Source organism: Pelobates fuscus, chromosome 5 (genome assembly GCF_036172605.1).
Source record: "Pelobates fuscus isolate aPelFus1 chromosome 5, aPelFus1.pri, whole genome shotgun sequence".
NCBI classification, from domain to species: domain Eukaryota; kingdom Metazoa; phylum Chordata; class Amphibia; order Anura; family Pelobatidae; genus Pelobates; species Pelobates fuscus.
Window position 1 is genome coordinate 29,929,464 of NC_086321.1, and position 22,073 is coordinate 29,951,536.

At 37.0% G+C, this 22,073-nt stretch overlaps 1 protein-coding gene across 2 annotated transcripts in view; it reads left to right on the forward strand.

Annotated features, from left to right (window-relative positions):
- The window catches only part of ARB2A (ARB2 cotranscriptional regulator A), a 395,986-nt gene that overhangs the window by 53,626 nt on the left and 320,287 nt on the right, over nucleotides 1-22,073 (forward strand). For both annotated transcript variants that reach the window (XM_063453692.1, XM_063453693.1), the window contains exons 5-6: nucleotides 358-423; nucleotides 6,647-6,838. In XM_063453692.1, the coding sequence (XP_063309762.1) occupies nucleotides 358-423; nucleotides 6,647-6,838 (258 nt within the window). The remainder of the gene's footprint in view (nucleotides 1-357; nucleotides 424-6,646; nucleotides 6,839-22,073) is intronic.

Here is a 22,073-nt window from a genome sequence, read left to right on the forward strand (position 1 = left end):
ATCCCTAAGTTGTAATTAAAACACTGATTTTTATTTTTTCCTGAAAAGACAGTGTTTACTAAAAAAATGACTGAAGGGAATGATTCTACTCACCAGAACATATGCAATAAGCTGTAGTTGTTCTGGTGACTACCGTGACCCTTTAAGAGTTTTGTTATTTATTATTTCAAAATGAAGCAATGAACAATTAGTTTAGAGTTCCAAAGGTATATTCTTATTTTTTTAAACAATTTTTAGTTTTAACTTACAAATTGTATTTATAGTCACATATGCATGTAAGATTGTAAAAGTATACATTGAATTCAAGACTGATACATAGTTCAACAGACTAACTTTTCTAAGTACTTTGTTTTACAGATTATCACCAAACATGTTTATGATTTGCTGGAGATGGAATGCAATCTTCAGAAAGTCTATCTGCCAGTAAGTATTCTACTGATCACTTCATTTGTTCTTCGTTTTGGCTATAAATCACAGTGGTGAGAGGCATATTGCTTCTCCAGTTAGCTCCCAGTTCCTCCTCCTCTCACCAGCCAGCGTCTACTGTCTCAATGCTCTCTAAACTAATTTCCTGGAACAACCTATTGCCATCTTGAGTAATTAACTGTTGGTGTATGAAACGGCATGTGCCAGATATCCATTGTAGGTGAAGCCAGGGGTTTTTCAATTCTAGTTATGTCCTTGGTTCAGAATGTGATCTGTGTTTCAGAATGTCTGCCTTGCCTCTGAAGGTATCCCCTTCAACCCTTATGTTGCACAATATTGTCTTGTTAATTGTGCTTTAGATCAGGATTTGTCTTTACGAGCAAGGTCTACTCTGTTTAATGCCATTATACTAATTTTCTAGATTGTTGTAATTGAAGCAGTGTTGTGTTTTATGGTGTTAAGACTGATGGCACCAAGTGTAGACGTGTGACCTTATCTTCTGTCCATTTTATGGAATAGATCATCTTCACATCCAGTTACATGAGAGCACTTGTGACGAAGTTGGGTTAATATAGGAACAGCATGCACCTTGTTAAATAAATAGCTCGAGTGGACCTCAGTGTGGCTTTTATGTCAGAACCATGGGTGTGATTTATTTTTATTTTATGCGTCCAGGATAAATAGAATAAGGTTTTATTTATACAACTACCTTACATGGTTATTTGGTAAAGTGTGAATTGCTGGAAAGCCCTACAGCATTTCATGTTTTAGACCACGAGAGCCAAATTGGGGGGAATAATCTTCAAAACTGACTTTATTTAATCTGTACATCTTTTAGCCATGTATCTTTGTATCTTGTGTTTCAGGAAATAAACATAATGCAGGCATTTACTGGCATTTTCTGTCAATGTATTTTCAAAATAATTAAAGCAGAAGCATTAACTTAGGGATTCTAAAATTCTGGTGTGCAGCCTAGCAGTGTGACAAATGTGTATTAAGGTATGGAAGTCCTCCAGATGAATCCAAATACACAACACTCACATTCACAACAGTGTGATTTTTTTTTTTTTTTGAGAGTTGAAGAAAATAAATTTTACCTGTGATAGAGGAAAATGTTCTTTATCTCTGACGATAATTCCACATATTTATTCTTCATAGTGTAGTTTATTTTATCCATATTTAAAAATTAACAACAATAAAAGGTCTCAATGCATTTTTTGGAAATATAGTCTATTCTAGGATATAATCGTTTTGTACAACTTGATGATCTAAAACGAAATATTAATGACCTTGAGTCTTAATTTACATTTTATTGATTGCACTCATTTAAAATATAGTGCTCCCCTGTACCTGTATATTTTTTGTGGTTTAATGTTTTTTTTTATGTATTTTGGGGGTGGGGGGGATTTCACATTACAGCGTGGTAGCAGCTGATTAAGTTAATATTACATAGAAATGCATTTATTGATATTGTAATTAAATCAGCGCTTTGTTAAACATTTATTATTTTTTTATAGCTCCATTGTGGATAAGACCTAAGGTCCCACCACTAGCACAGGTTATCCCCAAAATTAACGATACATACCTTATGGACAAGCTGATAGCCCCCGGTTAAGAACACCGTGTCTACTTTCCATAAGGATCAATTTGGGTATCAATAGGGTGGAAAGCTGAAGGTACTGATGGACCTTTGCCCACCCACCCTCTGCACTCGTTTCTGTAGATTAATTGAATGCAATTCATCAAGAACTCCAGTTACAATAAGTACAATATACTAAAATAAAAAATACAAATAATGTTGTGATCTCCAATTGAACATGCTCAGACAACTTGGAGGATACAATTGACTGAAAAGCTATTGTTTCATATGTGTCTCACATTCGGTAAAATATGCAGGCATTTGTTACTCAACACACAACTGTATATCTGTAACTAAAACAATTATTTAAAAAACAATCTGTTACTATTTAAATGTAAGTGTTTTCTTATGTTTCATTTATTTAAAAAACTTTTTTTTTTTTAAAATGCATAATCGTTTGGCGAAAGTCTATTTCAGGATTCATGGGACATTCATACACCACTGTGTCTAAGTTTTTTTTTTTTTTTTTGGATGTAATGTCTACAGACCCCCTCACTTGCGTTGTTTTCCCCAAATAATGAATTTGCCCATGTGTCATGAGTGGATAGTCCCAGAAGATACATAGATATTATCTGTGCATATTAGATTAGTTGAGATATTAACCTGGACAATATATTTGGTTGGCATCTTCTATATTAATATATAATCCATCCAGAAAGGATGTATTATAGATGCTATTGAGCGATTTCTTGAAAGTGCTCGATATTTCTTATACTTCCTCCTTTTAAAAGCAGTAGACAGAATAAGGACAAATGTAAGATGTTATATAAATGTAAATTCTTCTTTATTTGAGCTTCTGAAGACTCCGAAGTGCCCTTTGTAGCATTCAGCTGATAATCAAATAACCCTGTTGGACATCTCCACGGAGTTCCTTTTTCTCTCCGTTTTATGTTTCCAGTAATCTGTGGCCCCTTTATGAAAGTTTTCTCTCCTTACATCATACAAAGATGGATACTTGATTTATAACCCATTATTCTCATAATGGGAGAAGATGAAAGCGAAACCAATCTAAAGCCTTTTCAGCGGCAGAGTAATTATTGAATAGCTTTGCTCAGATCAGTGTGTGCATTTGTTGTAATGTAGTGCATTGTATGTGTTGATGTGCAGATCTGGTTTTATATTATTGCTTGCTGGAACTCTTTTATTCTTTCTATCTGTATGACTATAAAGCCTGATTAAGACCCCTTTTAGCATAGGAGCCAAAATAGAGGACCAAGATGACTCAAGGCTGAATTTTGTGTTCCACGGGGACATTACCTCCTCTGTTCCAAAAAATAATATATGTATATAATCTCAATCTGTACATTCTATTGACTGTACAAGTGCAGTATTTTATCACATTGTGCATAATATATAACAGTTTCAGTTTTGACATGACATGATGCACAGTCTCATTGTTACAAATTGTATTCCATTAAGCTCTCTTCAATCTGCAGATAGATTTTGATGTGGTGTGTGGCCATTGTTCTTTACCAGCGAGTGAACTTGTACAAGGCCGTTTATTTTGGTTTGTATCAGAATACCGATTCCAACTGTCCTTCTCATGGTTTCCACAATCCCTAGTTTGTTATGCACTCCAAACCTCTAGTTTTTCGAAAGCAAAGCAGCACAGATATTTACAGTCATTTCAAAGTTCTTAGATTTGACTTTTGGGACTTGTAGAATAGTAAGAGAGAGATTTTGAAGAAGCGTTTGGAAATGAAGATGCCGGACTTTGCAGCATCTGCTTCTTAGTCTGCCATTCTTATTATTTAAAATACTGGACAGACATAGATTCAATAGATACAAAGCAGAAAACAAGGGCTAGGTAAGAGAAGGGACAGCTATGAGTGTATTGGAGGTTGGGTGGGGAGGGCAGTAAGAGAATTACGAAGATTGATCCTTAAGAGGTTAAAATCACATATTAATGTATGGGCCAATTAAAATTCAGTGGCTTATTTAACTTTCCACAAAGTAGCAATATGCATACAATCGAGGACAAATTGGGAATATGATTACAGGCGACTGGACAAACATTTCAGCTGTACAAGTGCTCAGCTTGTTATATTTTATCTTGATAATGTTTTTAAGGTCCCTGATAAAAGTGATTTATCCTGCTGGTGAATTAAAATACAGAGAAGAGTTTGTGAAATAATACCTAGCATTTAAATGACCAGTTGTAGAAATGAAAGAAAAAGAAAAAGTGTACACAGTCCAACTACAAACACTCTCAGATGTATTGTCTCTGTGACAAATGTATATTTTTGTGTTGAGTCCGAGCTTTATCTGTGTGGACCTATTCGCATTGCTAGTTCTGCTCAATAGTAACCTGCCTTATTAAGACATTAGAGACAGACTTTTTATAGTACAAATTTCAACAATATGAAGATTGAGAATAAGAATAAACAGTTTATTCAATAGTTCACAAAGAAAACAAAATGCCTGTTGGAGGTTTCTGAGCTATATCTCTGAATAAATATGCATTGCTAAATACTATGGACCAATCCAAGCAATAAAACAACTTACAATTAATGGATTGTAGAAAGAAAGAACAATATATCTTATGAAAATATCATATGATGCAAATATTATTGCATTCACTTCTTGATGTTCTATGTTCCTGTAAAGTAGATGTGTAAAAACAATCTGATGTTTATAGTATCGGAGAAATAAGTCTCTGCGCGTTGCCGTATTGACAGAAGTGGTGTAGGTTGAGCAGCAATGTTTTAATAACCTTTATGGCCTGACCTCCTCTTGTTAAAATGTCCTTGGCTTTCAGAGTTATCCAGATCTATTTTTAAAGAGAAGATTAAGGTTATTGGGGTTTATTAACCCACATCATACTGTGTGGAATTAATAGATACAAATTGCTTTATGTGGTCTTTCTGCTGCTAGAACTAAATGCATTATCGGTTGAATTGTCGATAAAAAAAGGTTGTGCAAAGGGCTGACCTTTTATGGACGTTCCTCAGTGAAGGCTGTGTTTAATAAATTACCACGGTAACAAGACAAATTGCTGCTGTATGAAGTCTTAATTGGGACTTTTAAAAGGATACATTTAAAATGTCTGACTAAAGAATTTGTTTTATGAGAAACATCTGTTGTGGCCCATATCTTAAGTTGTAAGTTTACATTCATTGTGGAGACCCTGAAATAATATAAATATATATATATATATATATATATATATATATATATATATATATTCTTGTATCTAATCACTGTTGGATTTCACAATTCCATTTCATGTTTTTGCAATGCGCTAGTTGAGCAGCAGTTTTTTTTTATATTTTAACTTGTTTTTATTTTTGTGTGATGATAAATTCTTTCTGACAATTAAACAAACGAGAAAAACAAAATAATTTTTTTCCAAAACTGCCCTTTTAGGATATGCTAGAGTACTTTTTGAAATATTTTTTTTTATAACTTACTGGCCACCTATTGGCTAGCAGTGGGCACTTTCTTGTGGGTGCTTAGTTGTGTTTTGGTGAGCAGGGATCAGCTGGGGTGATACCCGGATTGGCTTGCAGAGGCCACTTTTCTAGGGTACTTGAACATATTTTGGTTGGCAGAAGCAACTTTCTTGGGACGCCTGGGACCCTTTTAGCAAGCAAGGGACACTTTCTTGTGGTCCCCTTTTCAACTATTGAATAGCAGGGACCACTTTCTCAACTGCCTATTGGTTAGCCGGGGACACTTTGCAAATGTGCCAGGGTGTCTATTGGCAAGCAGGGATTACTATCTCCACCTATTAGCTAGTTAATGGCAAGAAAGGCCCATCTTCTTGGAGTTCCTGTCATTATTTGCGAGTGATTATCTGCAAGCAAGGGGCCACTGTCAGAGGAAGTCAGGGTATTTTACTGCTGGGCATGGGTTACTTTCTGGGGATGCCTGAGTGGTTATTGGTGTGGAGCAGCCGCTTTCTGCAGATTTTGCCTATTCACATTTTGTTTTAAAGCTAAAATAACTTCAACTGTCAATTATTGCTTAAAATTGGGTGCAATAGATCTTGCTGGCTAGTTTAGATTCTCCTGATGGGCGGCAGACCACCATCAATGGAAAATTAACTGCAAAGTGCCTCCGCTATCAGGAGGATCCCTTTTAATCATGTCTATTAATCGGCTTGTTTCACTATATTGAAAGCTTCAAGTGGCTGGATGAGGATGGTAGGGGTTGCTTGGTAACCTCAAGGTATGAGGTCATCAAGCCAGTGTTTCCCTAACCTACTCCAGATCTCCTAAACTTAATATGATGATCCTTTCACTATGAATTTAGGTGCAGCATAATAGTAAATACTGGAAACATGAAAGCACTTTAATGGTTTGAATAATATTATTATTTGTTTAAAATGAGCCTTCCTGGGCATTTAACATGAAGTGAATTTAGAACAAAATACTGCTACTACAGTATAGTGTGTCTTTTGCAAGATAATTAAAAATAAACACTAAAAATATAACCTCTTTTACGATGCTCTCCCATTCGTGCAGGTTTCGGAGTGTGTGTACGTATATTCATTTTTATTATATTTTTATTTAAAGTGGCAGGGGAATGCCAGTGACATTCGCACATGTTTATATTTATGTCTTTTTTTTTTTCTTTCAGATAGATGCTTCTGAAACGGAACCAAAAAGTTTTATTTTTATGAGCAAAGATGCATTGACGAACCCTGACAAAATGTTAGTTTTAATTCATGGCAGTGGAGTGGTGAGAGCTGGACAGTGGGCACGAAGACTGATCATAAATGAGGACCTGGATAGTGGAACGCAAATCCCTTTCATCAAACGAGCAATGAAGGTAGGTGATCCAGGAAACTGGAATTACTGCATTTATTATTGGTAATCATTTTCATTAATCCTCTTGTGTACAGGTAAGCAGGCTTTCAGCCCCGGATATCTCCATATTCCTGATTTGTTAAAGAGCTTGCTGCAAAAAATGCATGACTGTAAATTAACAGCACATTCACTGGCAACAAAAGAGGCAGCAGGGAAGGTTTCAGGAAGACTTCACCAAACCAGTGATATTGGTGGTGGTTACCACTCTGTTGGAGAAATTAGTCCATTCTTTGATCATTTTAACATGTCTATCTGTTCAGTAATTGTAGGATGTTAACGGGGCACTGTAATCACCAAAAATCTTTAGCTTAATAAAGCTGTTTTTGTGTTTAGATCATGCCTCTGAAGACTCACTGCTCTGCTATTTAGGTTAAATCACTTTGTGTCTGTCAGGTCAGCCCTAGCCACACCTCCCCTGGCCGTGCCTAAGACAGCCTGCATGAAAATAAAATTATTTCACTTTCAATTAGATCTAACTTACTTTAAAAGTGTGGTGTTTTTTTTTTGTTTTTTTTTTATCTCTTGCTCTGTTTATTCAACTTTAATTACATACATGAGGCACTTAAAGGGTCTAGCAAACTATTAACAGGGCAGGAGATAAGTAATTTTAAATGAAACAGAATTTGCAATAAGGGAAGTGTAAACATTAGATGCCTCTTTATAGGAAGTGTTGGTAAGGTGTGTGCCTTTGGATCTGTAAACAAAAGTGATTAAACTCCTAAATGGCAGAGAATTGAGCAGTGATCTATACACCAAAACGGCTTCATTAAGCTAAAGTTGTTTTGTGGTTGTGTGCCTCTGTAACATTGCCTTGTAATTAAACTGGGAAATCTGTTTGTGTCAGGATAGTTGAGTGAACATTTTTCCAAAATGGGAAAATAAGGGAGATGTGCAAGTGCTACTCTCCTATCTCAGAGTACATTACAAAGAAGACTTGGTCTGGTGGCAGAAGCTTGCATGCTGATTCGTGTGTGTGTTTCTGATATAGCAGTTAGATTGTAGGATATATAAATCTCTTCTCCCACTGAGTGTCAGTGAGGACTTGTCTTTCCCACATGGGAATCTCTGTTGAACTGAATACAAACAATAATAACTAGATGGATTGCGGCCAGAATATAGACTGACTGGAAAACCAAGAGTTTTCATTGTGACAATACAAGGAAATCAGGATACTAACCTCAACATCTCAATAATACAAACTGGTATGGTCCAATAGGTCGATCCCCAGATGTTGTGAAACTAGAACTCCCAGGATACTTTGCCATATGTAAGACTAGCAAACTTCATAGTTGTCATAGTTTGTAACTTAACTAAAATATAAAATATAAGAACTTGCCTTTCATGCATTAGTTGGTGTAATGTAGAACTTTATTGCAGTAGTAGTTATATGTAACAAAATATGCAATACTTGACAGCACCGTCAGTGTAATTTGGACACATACCAAGTGCATTAAAGTATGTGTCTTCGGTTTTACATGTGGTTCAAAGTTTTTAAATGAATGCAGCATTTAATGAAAATACTACACCAGGAAGATCTGGAACCTATAGCTAAGCATGCATCTGCATATACTGCAATAGTATATATTTAGCCAGTATAGTAAAAAAATAATTTGTGTGAAATAAATCAAGCTAAGGAAAGGTATAATTTCTGCTGAGTAAATACTGTTTAAGCCAATTAAATAATTATAATTATTTTTGTCTTAATGCTTTGAAAGAAAAGGGTCTGAATGGGAGCCGTTTACCGAGCATTTGTTTTGCACATTATAACGTGGCATTGTCAATGAAAACGTTAATTGCTGATGCAAAATATAAGCTTTTGTCACGTTAAATTTTTTTCTTTATATATATATATAAAAATCCAAAGGATTCATGGTGGTAGTGAAGGGGTTTAGCAGAGGTTAAAAGCTTATTTTTTTACAGAACTGACAGGTTTGGTAAGCCCACACCAGCCCCCATACCAGCGAGAGAAAACAATAGGTTTGACAGCTCCAGTGTTCGGCGAGAGGCTGTTAACGACAGCTTATCCCTTTATGATTTTGACTTTTGACAGTAGACATGCCAGGTTGTTGCATCATGGCAGATGCATCATTACCTTGTGGCCCTGTCATGACTGAACAGGGAAAAAAACTTACTTGTGAAAATCCAATTACTCGTTTGAAGTGTAAGCTCCTCTGCTTACACAGAATAATAAAAAAAAATATCTTGTGAAAGCTTTGTTTGTTTGGATTCTAGCCCCTCACCCAAAACCCCCAACTTGGGCTGTCACGCACACCTGCATGCACATAGAATATTTATATATATATATATATATATATATATATATATATATATATATATATATATATATATATATATATATATATATATATATATATATATGGTCAAAGAGGTCATCAGTCTGATCACAGAGCGATCTTTAAATAAATCCTGCACACCTTATCTAACATTTATGTGGATCTATCCTGTAATATCTACTTCAAATGCACCTGTTCAAAAATGAAATGACTATGAATAATTAAAATGATCTCGGCCCCTAAAAAAAAGTTTTCTGCCAAGGTAAAACGGACTTAACGTCTCTCTATTACAAGCATCTGATGTTCCATTCAGTGTGCTGGATGCCTAGCTGTGGCTCTGGAGACCATCTAGGAAAGGAGGTGTGGATTTTCAAAAAGTATGTCAAAAGCCTTGGGGTTTGTATCTGACCAGAATATCAATACACGTTAAGATATGTTTTAAATGCATTGGAAAAGTCCGGCTAAAGCTCTGTTTTAATGATTTCATCAACTCAAAAAATGATGTTAATTGAATAGAATCTTCCTCAGTAATCTTATTTCCTTGTAACACAGTCCTGTCTTCCACATGCTATAGGTGAGATAACAGAACTCATTGCCTAATATTGAAATTAATGTTTGGTTTATTTATTGTGCTAGCCAAGATGTCTTTTCTTTAAGAGTCTTTTAACTCTACGATATCTTTTTCATTTTCTGCAGTATAGTTGGTAGGTTTATATACGTTTATACACTGCTGCGATGCAGAGTTTGTCACCTTAATATCCAGTTTGTAAATATTTACTAATAAAACACTTAAAATGAAACGGTGAAAGGATTATGGACTTGGTCCTCTGGCAGAGGTGATTTGCAAGCGCATTGCATGGATTATATGAAACGTTTTTGTAAATGAAAAATTATGAGCGCGATCTGCCTTCCTTTCTGTACATTTCACCTCAGATTTGATTAAGTTCTACATAAAAGCAACTTGCTACAACAAGCGAACACAACTAGTGCTTTGATTCACATTTTGCCCATAGCATGTGTGAATGCAGGGATGTGTTTGTGTTAAGGATTAGTAAGAACAGGGGTGTGTTAAGTGTCATTGTGTATGATAGTATGTGTGCCTCTGCAAGGATGTGGAAATGTTATCGTCCAACAAATGGCACATCTAATTCTGGGCACCAGACAGGTATTGTGTTTTTTGTTCTTTTAGCCCTGCCACAGCAAGCAGTAATTCTGCCTTGAAAGTGATTGGTCCCGGGGCTGAGGTCTGCACATCCGGCGCGTGCAGACCTTAGTATTTGCTCTCTCATAGTCCAGCGCTGTCTAGTGAGTCACCATGCACTTGCCAGCATACCCAGCATGCACTTTTACTAACTGAATGCGAGTACCGTGAGGGAGGTCTGCATCTGCTGGAGGTACAGACGTCATGTTTCCCCGTTAGAGCACCAGGCATCCAGGATTCCCCCCCCTAGATCACAAGGCTGTACCACCAGCTAGTATAACCCCACCCTAGTGGACCATCTGGGATCATAGCCTACTCCTCCTGCAGAAATCCAAGCAGGAGGAGGTCTTAAAGGGACACTGTAGGCACCCAGACCACTTCGGCTAATTGAGCTTTGTATTCAGCTTTGTATTCCTGGCACTACAGTATCCCTTTATCCGAGCAACCCATTACACCACACAGTCAGCACTCTGCACACATTTGACACACAGACAGTACAACATATGACAAAGGAAGATAGTATGGGAGTGCAGAGGGTGAGACACTCAAGGTAATTCTCAAAACTCAGATATTTTTCTAAACAAATCCAAATGGCAAAACGGAGCCATAAATAGCCATGTTGTGACTATAGTGGAGTTAGAGAATTTTTTCCAGATCCGCTATTTTTGCTCAGTTTTTCTGTTCAGATTTAATTTGTGAATATGCAGAGTTCATCAAAAATCCCTTTTATTGTCCAGTTCTCGTGACAGGAGTTACAGTCTTTATAATTGAGATTATTTTGTGTCGGAACAAGTAGATTGCCATGACAAATTAGAAGACTGACCTTCCACATTAGCACCTTGGACAATTAAATTAAAAGGGGGTAAAAAAAAAAACAACGAAATCCTTACCGTTCCATGTTATAAGGGTCAGTGTGCAATGTATGTCCTTTCTATCCCCATGTCACTGGCCCCTTCCTCTTAACTGTTACTGTCCTCCTATAGCCCTGTCTGTAACCCTTCTTCCAGCCATTCCTACCATCCATTAGAGTTGTTGTTCTTTTAAATTCTTTTAGTGAGTCCCCTCCAAGTTTCTTATCTTTGCCGGAGGATAGGGGCCTAGGGTGAACCACATGGAGCTGGGCTTGTTACACGCTGTAGTAATGCAGGATGCCAGTTATGAAGTCACACATTTTGGCAATATATACTTGTCCGCAATAGACTGAGCTCAGCTAAGTCCTAGATATGTAATTGTGGTAGTTTTGGGGTACAGTAAGTGGTAAAGTGTTATGGTAGGGATTAATTGGAGTTGTTTCTTGTTGGGGCATTGCACGTTCCAGTGTTTAGCACAAGGGTAGTGGCTGTTACAGCCCAGGGCCGGAGTTATTTCAACTGCTGCCATTGATAAAAGGGGCACTGTAAACATCAAAACTAGTTTAGCCTAATCAATTAGTTTGGGTGTATAGATCATACAGTATCACGGTTCAATTCTCTGCAATTAAGGAGTTAAATCACTAGCCCTAGCCTTACCTCCCATGGCTGTCACCTCCATAAAAACGTCCTGTAAAAGAGATCAAATTTTTAGACTTCCATTATTGCACAGTGTGTTTTATTTAGAAGATATTGTGTCCTGCTCTGTTAACTGTTTGCAGCAGCCTCCTGTGTGTGCTTGAAGTTCAATTAACTGAGCAGGAGATAAGAACTGCTAAAGTAAACACACTGTGCTGTAAGATTGCCTTGAAATGGAAACCTTTAAATAAATTTATTTAACTCCTAATTAACAGAGCATTGAGCAGTGACACTGTATGAGCCATTGTCTGTACACAAAACCATCATAATTAAGTTAGATGTTTTGTGCTATCCCTTTAAGCTCAGAACTGACTGTATTAAAATGCAGACATCTGCAGCTCGGTAGTGTAATTTCCACGGTTTCTCAATTATTACAGTGTAATTAATGATCTGTTTGATCTTAATGTATGACAGGTATAGCTAATGACTTTTCTGACTTGCAGTAAAAGCCCAAGGCAACCACCTGGGAAGGCCTCAAACCATCCTTGAGATGCCACAATACTTCAGTCGCTGTGATACATGTTGTACTGTATCAGAGGTGAAGGCTAGAAGTTTTCAAATGGAATGGCAAAACAAAATGTGCCATGCCTAAAGTTTTACAAAACGGAAAAAAAACATTAAAAGTATAGTTTAAGTTATAGAATTTTTAAATAGTTACTGTAAATCTTACATAGTGGAGAGTCGTCCACATTTGAGGTCACGCATACTGTGCAATTAAGGGGCAATATTGTGAACATGGAGCAGTTAAGGCAAGTTCCCAAGTAAATGTAAAACGTACATATATTTCTCACTCCTTTTTGTAAATGGGGACCTATTAATGGGGTTGAGTGTATTCGTGACGCAGTCTAATGCTTCCAGATCAAACCTCAGATTGCAACGTAGCTGGGTCGAGCTCACGGGCTCTGGATTCATGTGCTCCCTCATGGTCCTGCGCTCTCTAGTGAGTCAGTCATCTGCCGGCATACCTATAGTTTCTAATTGATGGGAGGAGAGTTCTAGGATTCGAGTATTTGGATTGAAACCATTCGTTAATGTGTTAACCCCTTCAGGCACACACGGATTTCCTCACACCATAACCTCTTTTTTCTGAGGAAGTTGTTATGATGCCCAGAGCATCCCTTTATTTCCATGTAACATTCATTTATACACTGCTAGCCTAAAGACCAGTTACTATGTGTTCATCAGGTAGCTGTACTTTATGCAACACATTTGGGTAGTTGATAACACAGTGCTCATCTAGCTCTCCCATCATGCTTTGCCATTCTAGCAATGCTGTGATGGCGCTGCACTCATCGGAGTGTAGGTTTATTGCAGTGTTCATTACTGTGTGAGGTGCAGCAGGCTTTCAGCTCACTATTGGAATCCTTAGAATTGTATGCTGTGTACGCCATAATCCTATTGGACACTGGAAATCTTGTGCACAGGTGTACCCTTGTGAATAATGGAACTAATGTGGGATGTAATTGACTTAATTCTTACTAAAGCGCAAACCCCTAAAATGAACCTCGTTGATAGACCCCTTCCCTAGTGTTAAAGTACCCTCTAGCCCAGGGGTAGGCAACCTTCAGCACTTCAGATGTTGTGGACTACAGTGTTAATGCTCTTACACCCATAATGCTGGCAAAGCATCATGGGAGGTGTAGTCCAAAACATCTAGAATGCTGAAGGTTGCCTATGCCTGCTCTAGCCAGCGATGGTACTTTCCTGTGACATTCTCTTTGGGCCGTTTTACTGCCTTCTGTCTAGATTTACAAATAAATGGGGCTCGTTTTTGCATTAAATTGCATTCTTAATGCTTCACCCGTTATAAACAAACTAAAATGAGAATTTTCTTTAAACAAGAAAATTAAGAAATTACGAACATCAAATATTTAACAGCAAGGTATGTAAGGTCATTAACTACTCCAGGCATATTCTCTCCCTCTGGGATGTGCTTGTTTAGTTTATCTCACTTTTCTGCCTGTGGCTGTGGATAGTGAAATTCAGACTTGTCCTTCCCCTTCGAGGAATCTCTAGGGCAGTGGATGGGTTTTTAAAATTAATAAATGGTGTTGCATTTTCATTATCACCCATCCACTGCAATTTTCTGCATGTTTCATTTATATAATAGGATGTGTTGTGCTATAAAGCTTGTTGTACCGAGATGATATCAGAATTCCTTTATTGCCAAAGATCAGTTATTATTGCATTTATTGTTTAATATTTAGGTTTTTATTTTACAATGTGCAAAAGTAATCTTTATGTATCCTCTTTTTATTTTTCCATAAATAACCATACTGTATTTTCTCTTTCGATTACATTAAAAATAAGAAATAAACATTCAGATTTGAAACCCTTAAAGGTTATTATTTTATTATTTATATAGCGCCAGCAAATTCTGTAGCGCTGTACAACGGGTGGACTAACAGACACGTAATTGTTACCAGAAGGCAAGTGGACGCACAGGAACAGAGAGGTTGAGGGGCCTGCTCAATGAGCTCGCATACGTAAATAAATATATACATATAGCAAAATAACTCAAATCACATGTTAAATATTAATTGAGCAAGAGAGCATTGAAAAGACCATAGTGGTCGATGGATTACAAAATTCCCTTTCTAGTGAAAGACAAGAGGAGGCAAATTTAATTTAATCCACTATCAATAAACCTATAGTCGCTAACTGAGGGGAGGAGGAGAGTTTAAGGAGGCCATAGTTCCTTGGGTAAGAATGCATACATTTAGCATAGTAAAGTATAAAAGACTATTTAACTTCTCATCGTTGCCGAGAGTAGCCAGCAGTGACACTGAAGACTACAACAAAAGACTCATTATAAAGAGGGAGCAATTGTGATCCTACAGAGGTGAGCAATTTTGTGTAAGATAATTATTTTGATGTCCTTGGACTTATGGGTACATGTTGTGCATTAATTATGCTCTTCTGGGAAGAATACCCCCCAAAATGCATGAAGAACGGTTTGAGAATAAGGGTACATTTTAAATGTTTCGTAGAATCAGTGGGATTTTCAGCCAATCAGAATGCTCTCCCAGAGCCATGTATGAGAGTAGCCCTGAATATGAACACACAAATTTAATTACGTTATCATATGAAGCATCTGGGCCTGTGCAGTCATTGCAAATACATTTTTTTGTCACTGCATATCGTGCTATTTGTAACGGCCATCAAGCTAAATTCTACCTGTGAGAATATTATTTTATGCAAACCTTAGACAATCCTATCAATACATAATAAACAAAGCAAGTTATCTTACCTGTAGCATCGATGTGCTTGGAAGTTATATAGGTACCTGGAGTGTACCTTGAGCAAACTGATAAAATGTAAAAAGAACAGGTTTAGGACATTACACAAAATGTACAAATTAGTTAGAAATGACTTGAATGGTTTGTCTTGCTTTATTCCCGTGTCCCACAGCTAGAATCCCCACATACTTAAAATGCCTTTGCAAGTGAGCGTATTCAATTTATGAATTAAGTGAATGTCTCTGAGTGTTCCCAGCCATTTCCTTTGGCCTTTTTGCAAGTGTGTGGTTCCCATCCAAGTTTTCACATCTAAGTAATGCCAGTTAGGCTGTACGCCATCGGGATACCTGCAGCTAAAGAGTCGGCTGATGTCTTCATGAGCCTGCAAAATGCCTGCTTCACATTGAGTGACTCTAAAGGCTGCCAAGTGAGGGAGGGAGGGACACCCAGCACGTTAACACAGTGTTTTGAGCATCACTTTATTAGCAGAAGACAAATCAAGTCAGGAGAGTTTTTACAAAGTTGTTTCTTTACTTGCAGGAGAGGGAGGGATACACGTGCAGGCTTCCAATTGCTTGTAATTATAGTAAAATATGTTATTTTCTCATCAGACTTAAGACAACATCCTGTTTGTTTTTTTTTGTTTTGGTTTTTTGCAGAGGTGGCAAAGCCATCACACTCAAATCAGTCCAAACCAACAATTAATTCCCCCTCGCCTTTACACGACATTCACAAGCCCACATTGCTATCATTCGTTTAACCCTTAAAATTATTGCCATTAACCAGGCATAGAAATGCTTAACTCTTTCAGTGTGTCTTGTATTCAATTGCTTTGTGTAGTAGAACAATTCTTATCTAGTATTTTTTTTAGTTCTGTATGACATTTTAACTGTGAATGTCATAATACTGTTTGCTTCTACTGCAATAAAACACTCATATTTGTATTCAGCTATGTCTAACGTGTAACACTGTACCCCCTATGTACAGGTTATATGGTGTTTTGGGAAGTTACAGGGTCAAATATTGCAGGTTACATTTTTTTTTTTTTTTAAACATTGAAATTTGCCAGGTTGGTTAAGTTGCCTCTGTGACCGTATGCCATCATAGGGGTAATTTTCATTCCTGGGCTACGATACGATCTCAAAGGCAACGTAACCAATCTGGCGAATTTCAATGTGAAAAAACTGAAACACAAGCCTTATATTTGACTCTGTAACTTTTGAAAACACCATAAAACCTGTACATGAGGGGTACTATTATACTCTGGAGACTTCGCTGAAGTATTAACAGCAGCTGGGACGTATCCTTCTCCAAATTCAGTCTGAAAAGCATTTTTGAATGTTGCCCTGTGCAGCAATGAGCTGTTTTTGGATCATTGGGCAAAACACTGAAGACTTTGTGTATTTTCTATAGCAGCAACCAGGATTGCTTCTCCTCTTGGCTTAGGTCATTCCAGAGATGTGGGTCAAAAAATTGATCCTTATCATCTATGTCCTCTTCTTGTTCATTAGGGAAGCTGACAGTGAAGACGTTATTCATGTTGGTTGCATTATTAATAATAATGTCATCTAATGTATCTTTAATGTTGAAATCATCACAAATGCCCTCAAATAGTTCAGTGATTCTTTCACCGTTGTGTGTGTGTTTGTCTTTGAAATGTTTACAAGCTTGTAAATTTGAATTAAGCTTAATCTCCTCATCAGTTGCCTCAATAAAGTGTACAGATACCCCAAGAAACCCCCTCATTTTTCTATGGGACCAAATATCCACTGCGACAGATACCTTTTTTGTTTTACTTAACACCGTTTTTAGCTTTCTGCATGGCTCCAGAGCAAGGATTTCTACTTTTGAGACAATTGTTCTACCACACCCTGGGACGTGCTTCTGGTCAACCACTGAGCGAATGTGATTAAAACTCTTGTTTTCCACAATAGACAAAGGTTGGTTGCAGTCAATAATTAAGTCACAGTATTGAATGGGTTGTAGCCCAACACGGACTTGCATGAACTGTGAGACTAAAGTTTACTGTGGATCATTTGGGATGCGTTTGTTAATCTGGAATTCTTCATACCTGTGTATGGTAAAGGTAATACACTGCAGGGATTCTATAAATGATATCTGTAATAAATACAAAAAATTAAATAAGTATATTACAAGTAGAATAATAAACATTACATAGTTACATAGCTGAAAAGAGAATTGCGTCCATCATTTCAGCGTTCCTCACATATGTTTTTGATGTTGATCCAAAAGAAGGCAAAAAACCCAGTCTGAAGCGTTTCCAATTTTGCAACAAACTAGGAAAAAATTCCTTCTTGACCCCAAAATAGCAGTCATATTATTACATTGGACACTGCCCAACATAAACAAGAACGTTAGTGCTGTGCAAACAGAGGGGAGGTCAGCTTAGAGTTAAAACCTGCAGAAGAGGTGGGCTTTTAAGGACTTACAGCAGTTGTTTTGAAACACTACGCCTATTGCGTAGTTGAACTGTCTTGTTCAAGTGCATTAAATTTTTTTTTATATTTTTAAAGGAACACTGCAGGCATTATAACCACTGCTGCTGTAGTAAAGATAGGGATCAGTGCCTAGCAGAAATCTAATTAGTTCTTATTAGTATTCAGATAACTAAAGGAGGTTGAGAATAAGCAAGCATTAAGAACACTAACCTAACTTACACATTGTATCAAACTTTTACTTGGTATATCCCCGTTAGCGGAAAGAGATGCTGTTTGGTATGCTTTTTCGAAAAACGAAATGTCGTACATTAGAATAAAATAATAAATGCAAAAAATTTACTAAATAAAAAAAATAATAATCTTGTTCAGCTTATTAATGTGATTTGTCCTTGCACATTAATGGGAGGTTACATTGCACTAGTTTCTGTAGCCAAACAGCTAAAATGACAAAGTTGGAAGAAAAGAAAAAAAGAGAGAAAAATGCATGCCAAGAAGCCAAGTTGTCATAAATCCCTGGGATTGTACATCTTTCAGCGCCTTCATACAGAGTAGGAAAGATGGATTAGGCATGGGGCTCAGCCTGCTGCATGCCTGATATTCCACATGAGTAGCTGCCATCATTCATTGTTAAATGCCCAGATTTACTTGTGATCTACTGTGCCTTTTGAAATCACATTGCACGATGTTAAAACATTAGCAGTTGGGCTTCTAAAGATAAGCTAGACTTTACGATTTCATTAGCTTTATAGAATAGGAATACTGCTTCTTCAACATTGGACAGTTAAAACTCACCCAAATGTTATGCTGTGACTGTACAGAATGGGTTATGCATGGGCAGGTACATTTTTTTTTTAAATTTTTTTTTTGAGGGGGTGGTTGGTATACATACAAATCAAATACACGCAAGTGGGTCAGTGCTAAATAACCAATAAAAAAATAAATAAAAAGAAGGGAGCAACCCCAAAACGGAATCCCTCTCAACCCATTAAAAAGACGTGGAAAAATAAAAAAAACTAGAGAAAAGTGGCTGTGCCAAAGACCAAACTGCAATATTCAGACAATATTCAAAGATATAAGAAGGATAGAATATAAAATATAATGTATACAACAATGGTAAAATACAAAAGGAACGTAGTCCATAGAAGTTACCACATACAGATGTCTCTCTACTTGGAGAATAAAAAAATAACTGTAGATGTTGGATGAGGCATGAGGTGATTTGGGGGATATGACCGTTTCAGATAGTTTGGATATCCACATAAAAGGTAAACGAGAAAAGCAGGTAGACCCAGTAGTGTAATATGTCAAATCTAGTGGATATACGTATAGGAAATAGCGGTATCACACTCACATTTCACAGAGATATGGCCAGCTCTAGCTTGGATGGCATACAGTAGTACAGTTACCACTTGTAGGATAACTGCTTCAACAATGGAAGTGTCCGGGACCCCAGGAGAAAGTAGAAAGGCAAACAATAGTGCCCTCAATTTTGATAAAACTTATTAAAAACATTTTTAAAAATAATAATACAAGTGTAGAGCAGACTCACTGCTCTTTGGTAACCGCATTGGTGGTATGATCCCAGGTTTTCTTGGAGTTAGATGATAAAATGTATAAAAGTATAAGATGTCAAAATAAAAGGTAATTGGCACAGTAAACCAGTGCAGTGACCAAAAAATACCTTTATTTAACATACACAAAAATAACAATATCCTAATGCGTTTCACCAGTTGGATTTTTCAATGAATTCAAAATGTACATCCTGGCTCATGGGGTATGTATAGGTAAAAGGCACGTTAAATTTGGTGCCAAAATCGTATAGATAACTATGCAGCCAATCACAATTTAGCAATCCTTAGTATAATACAAATATAGAATAAAAGCTTATACAGATAAAATACTTATTTGTACATCTATACTTGAGAAGACTGTGATATATAGCAAAGACAGAACTTCGGACTATCTCTTTTTATTTTTTTTTTAATCACTTGGCTAAGTTTTCCACATGGTGGCATGTAGATTGGTGAAGAATCTATAAAATCAATGATGGAAAAATAAAACATCTGAAGTTCTAAGAGAGGACCTCCACCATCAATACAGATGGAGTACATACATTAAGATTTTATCTTACGATGTGTTTTAACTCAGTGTTGTCTAACCAAAGCATCACTAAATGGATATAGCCCTTCAGGTATTTTAGTTTTTACCTGTAAGCATAAAACATTTTCAGTGGTGTTACACTGAATGTTACTGGTTTCAAGCAAGGTGTGTTAGATCAATACCCCTAGCTCTAAAGAAAAATATCAAATCACTATAGATAAAAAGATACACTTTTTGTAAATTAACTTTTTGTAAATGAACTATAAGACAATACGTTCCCTTGAACATCCATTGTCTCCTTCTGTGTTACATGTGTATGCATATATACCAAATTTATTTATTTATAAAATATTTTACCAGGAACAATACATTGAGATTTCTCTTGTTTTCAAGTATGTCCTGGCTCCACAAAACATTGCATTGGTACATTAGGGTACAATAAAATACAAAAACAATATTAATGCACAATATATACAAAATTTAACATAGAACAGGTAGGAGATATATAATCAACCATGCCAGGTGCATTCTGTCTTGCGGTATGTAGAGAGGGATCTCTTAAAGGACTTGAGGCTTGGGGAAGATTTTAAAGTATGCGGGAGGTCGTTCCACAATTGCGGCGCTCTGTAGGAGAAGGAAGATCTGGCTGCTTTCTTTTTGTATTGAGGTAGACGAAATAAAGTGTTGGTACTGGATCGGAGATTATGGGAGGTGGGAACAGCTGGGGAAAGCATTTTGTACAGGTAGGGTGGGAGTCTCCAAGAAAAGCTCTTAAACAGAAGGCTGGAAAGATGAAGGGTGTGTCTGGATCCAGCGACAGCCAGTTTAGTTCTTTTAGTATGTCTCAATGGTGGGTCCTGTAATTACATTGTAGCACAAATCGGCAGAACGAGTTATACAATGTATTGAGTTTATTAATGTGGGATTTTGATGCAGATGCAAATACTACATCCTCATAATCAATGATTGGCATCAGCATTTGCTGTACAATCTTTTCCTTTACTGTAGAGCTTAGGAAGGATTTGTTTCTGTACAGGGAACCTAGTTTTGGATAATGTTTATATGCAAGTTTTTCTATGTGGAGGCCAAAAGATAGATTGGGGTCTAACATCATACCCAAGTATTTGAAAGAGTGGACTGCGGTCAGTGTGCCATTTGAACTTGTTTTAATGGATAGGTGGGAATTGTGTAATTTAGGTACTGTTCCAAAGATCATTGTGACAGTTTTGTCAGTGTTTAGGAAGAGTTTGTTTTTTGCGATCCACTTTTCTACCTCTGTAAACTGGTCTTGGAGCACAGCCTCAAGCTGCGGTAGATCGGATTTGCTTGCATAGATTACTGTGTCATCTGCATACATGTGTACATTTGAGGATGTGAGGACATTAGGCAGATCATTTATATATAATGTAAATAGTAGGGGGGCGAGAATGGAACCTTGGAGAACACCACACGTGACTGGGAAAGGGAGGGAGTCGCTGTCAGAAATGGACACATATTGCAAGTGATTTGATACATATGATCGAAACCAGGTTAGCGAACAATCACCAATACCTGAGGTTTTGAGTTTGTGCAGTAGAATGTCGTGGTCTACTGTGTCAAAGGCCTTTGCAAAATCAAGGAAAATAGCTCCAGTTAGGTCTCCTTGTTCCATGCCAGTTTGGAAGTCATTGGAAACTTTTAAGAGGGCAGTTGTAGTGGAGTGATTCGTTAAAAAACCCGATTGATCAGGGGTTGGATAGTTATATTGTTGGTAATACTCACATAGTTGCGAATGGACAAATTTTTCTAAGATTTTTGACAATACCAGGAGCAATGATATTGGGCGATAGTTAGAAACCAAAGTAGTGTCACCACTTTTATGGATAGGCACTGCTCTCGCAGTCTTCCAAAGTTTTGGTATGTATCCAGACACCAAGGATTCGTTAATTAGGGTTGCGGTGGGTTTAGCAATTGCCGGCGCACTGAGCTTCAACAGCATTGCTGGGATTTGATCAAGTCCAGACTGGTTTTTCATTTTCACTTTGTATATTATGGAATCTGCCATAAAACGGCAGATTCATGTTTTAAAATCCAGTACGGAGCGTTAGATATGTAAATATTAGGGTGTTTGGAATGTGTCTTTTTATGTACATAGTTTTTTTAAGTGGCTCGCCATAATATTCTATCACCCAAAAATATTAATACAGTAGGTCCCAACATCCATGCATTATAATCTTGCACGGGAGACTTAATTTCGGGACGGATGTCCTGACCTGTCGAAGATTAGTTGGAGTTACCCTCCTGGACTCTGAAATTGATTGTAGCTCCCACCAATCATGGACTGACCAGTGTATGTAATGATTAAAGGACCAATAACT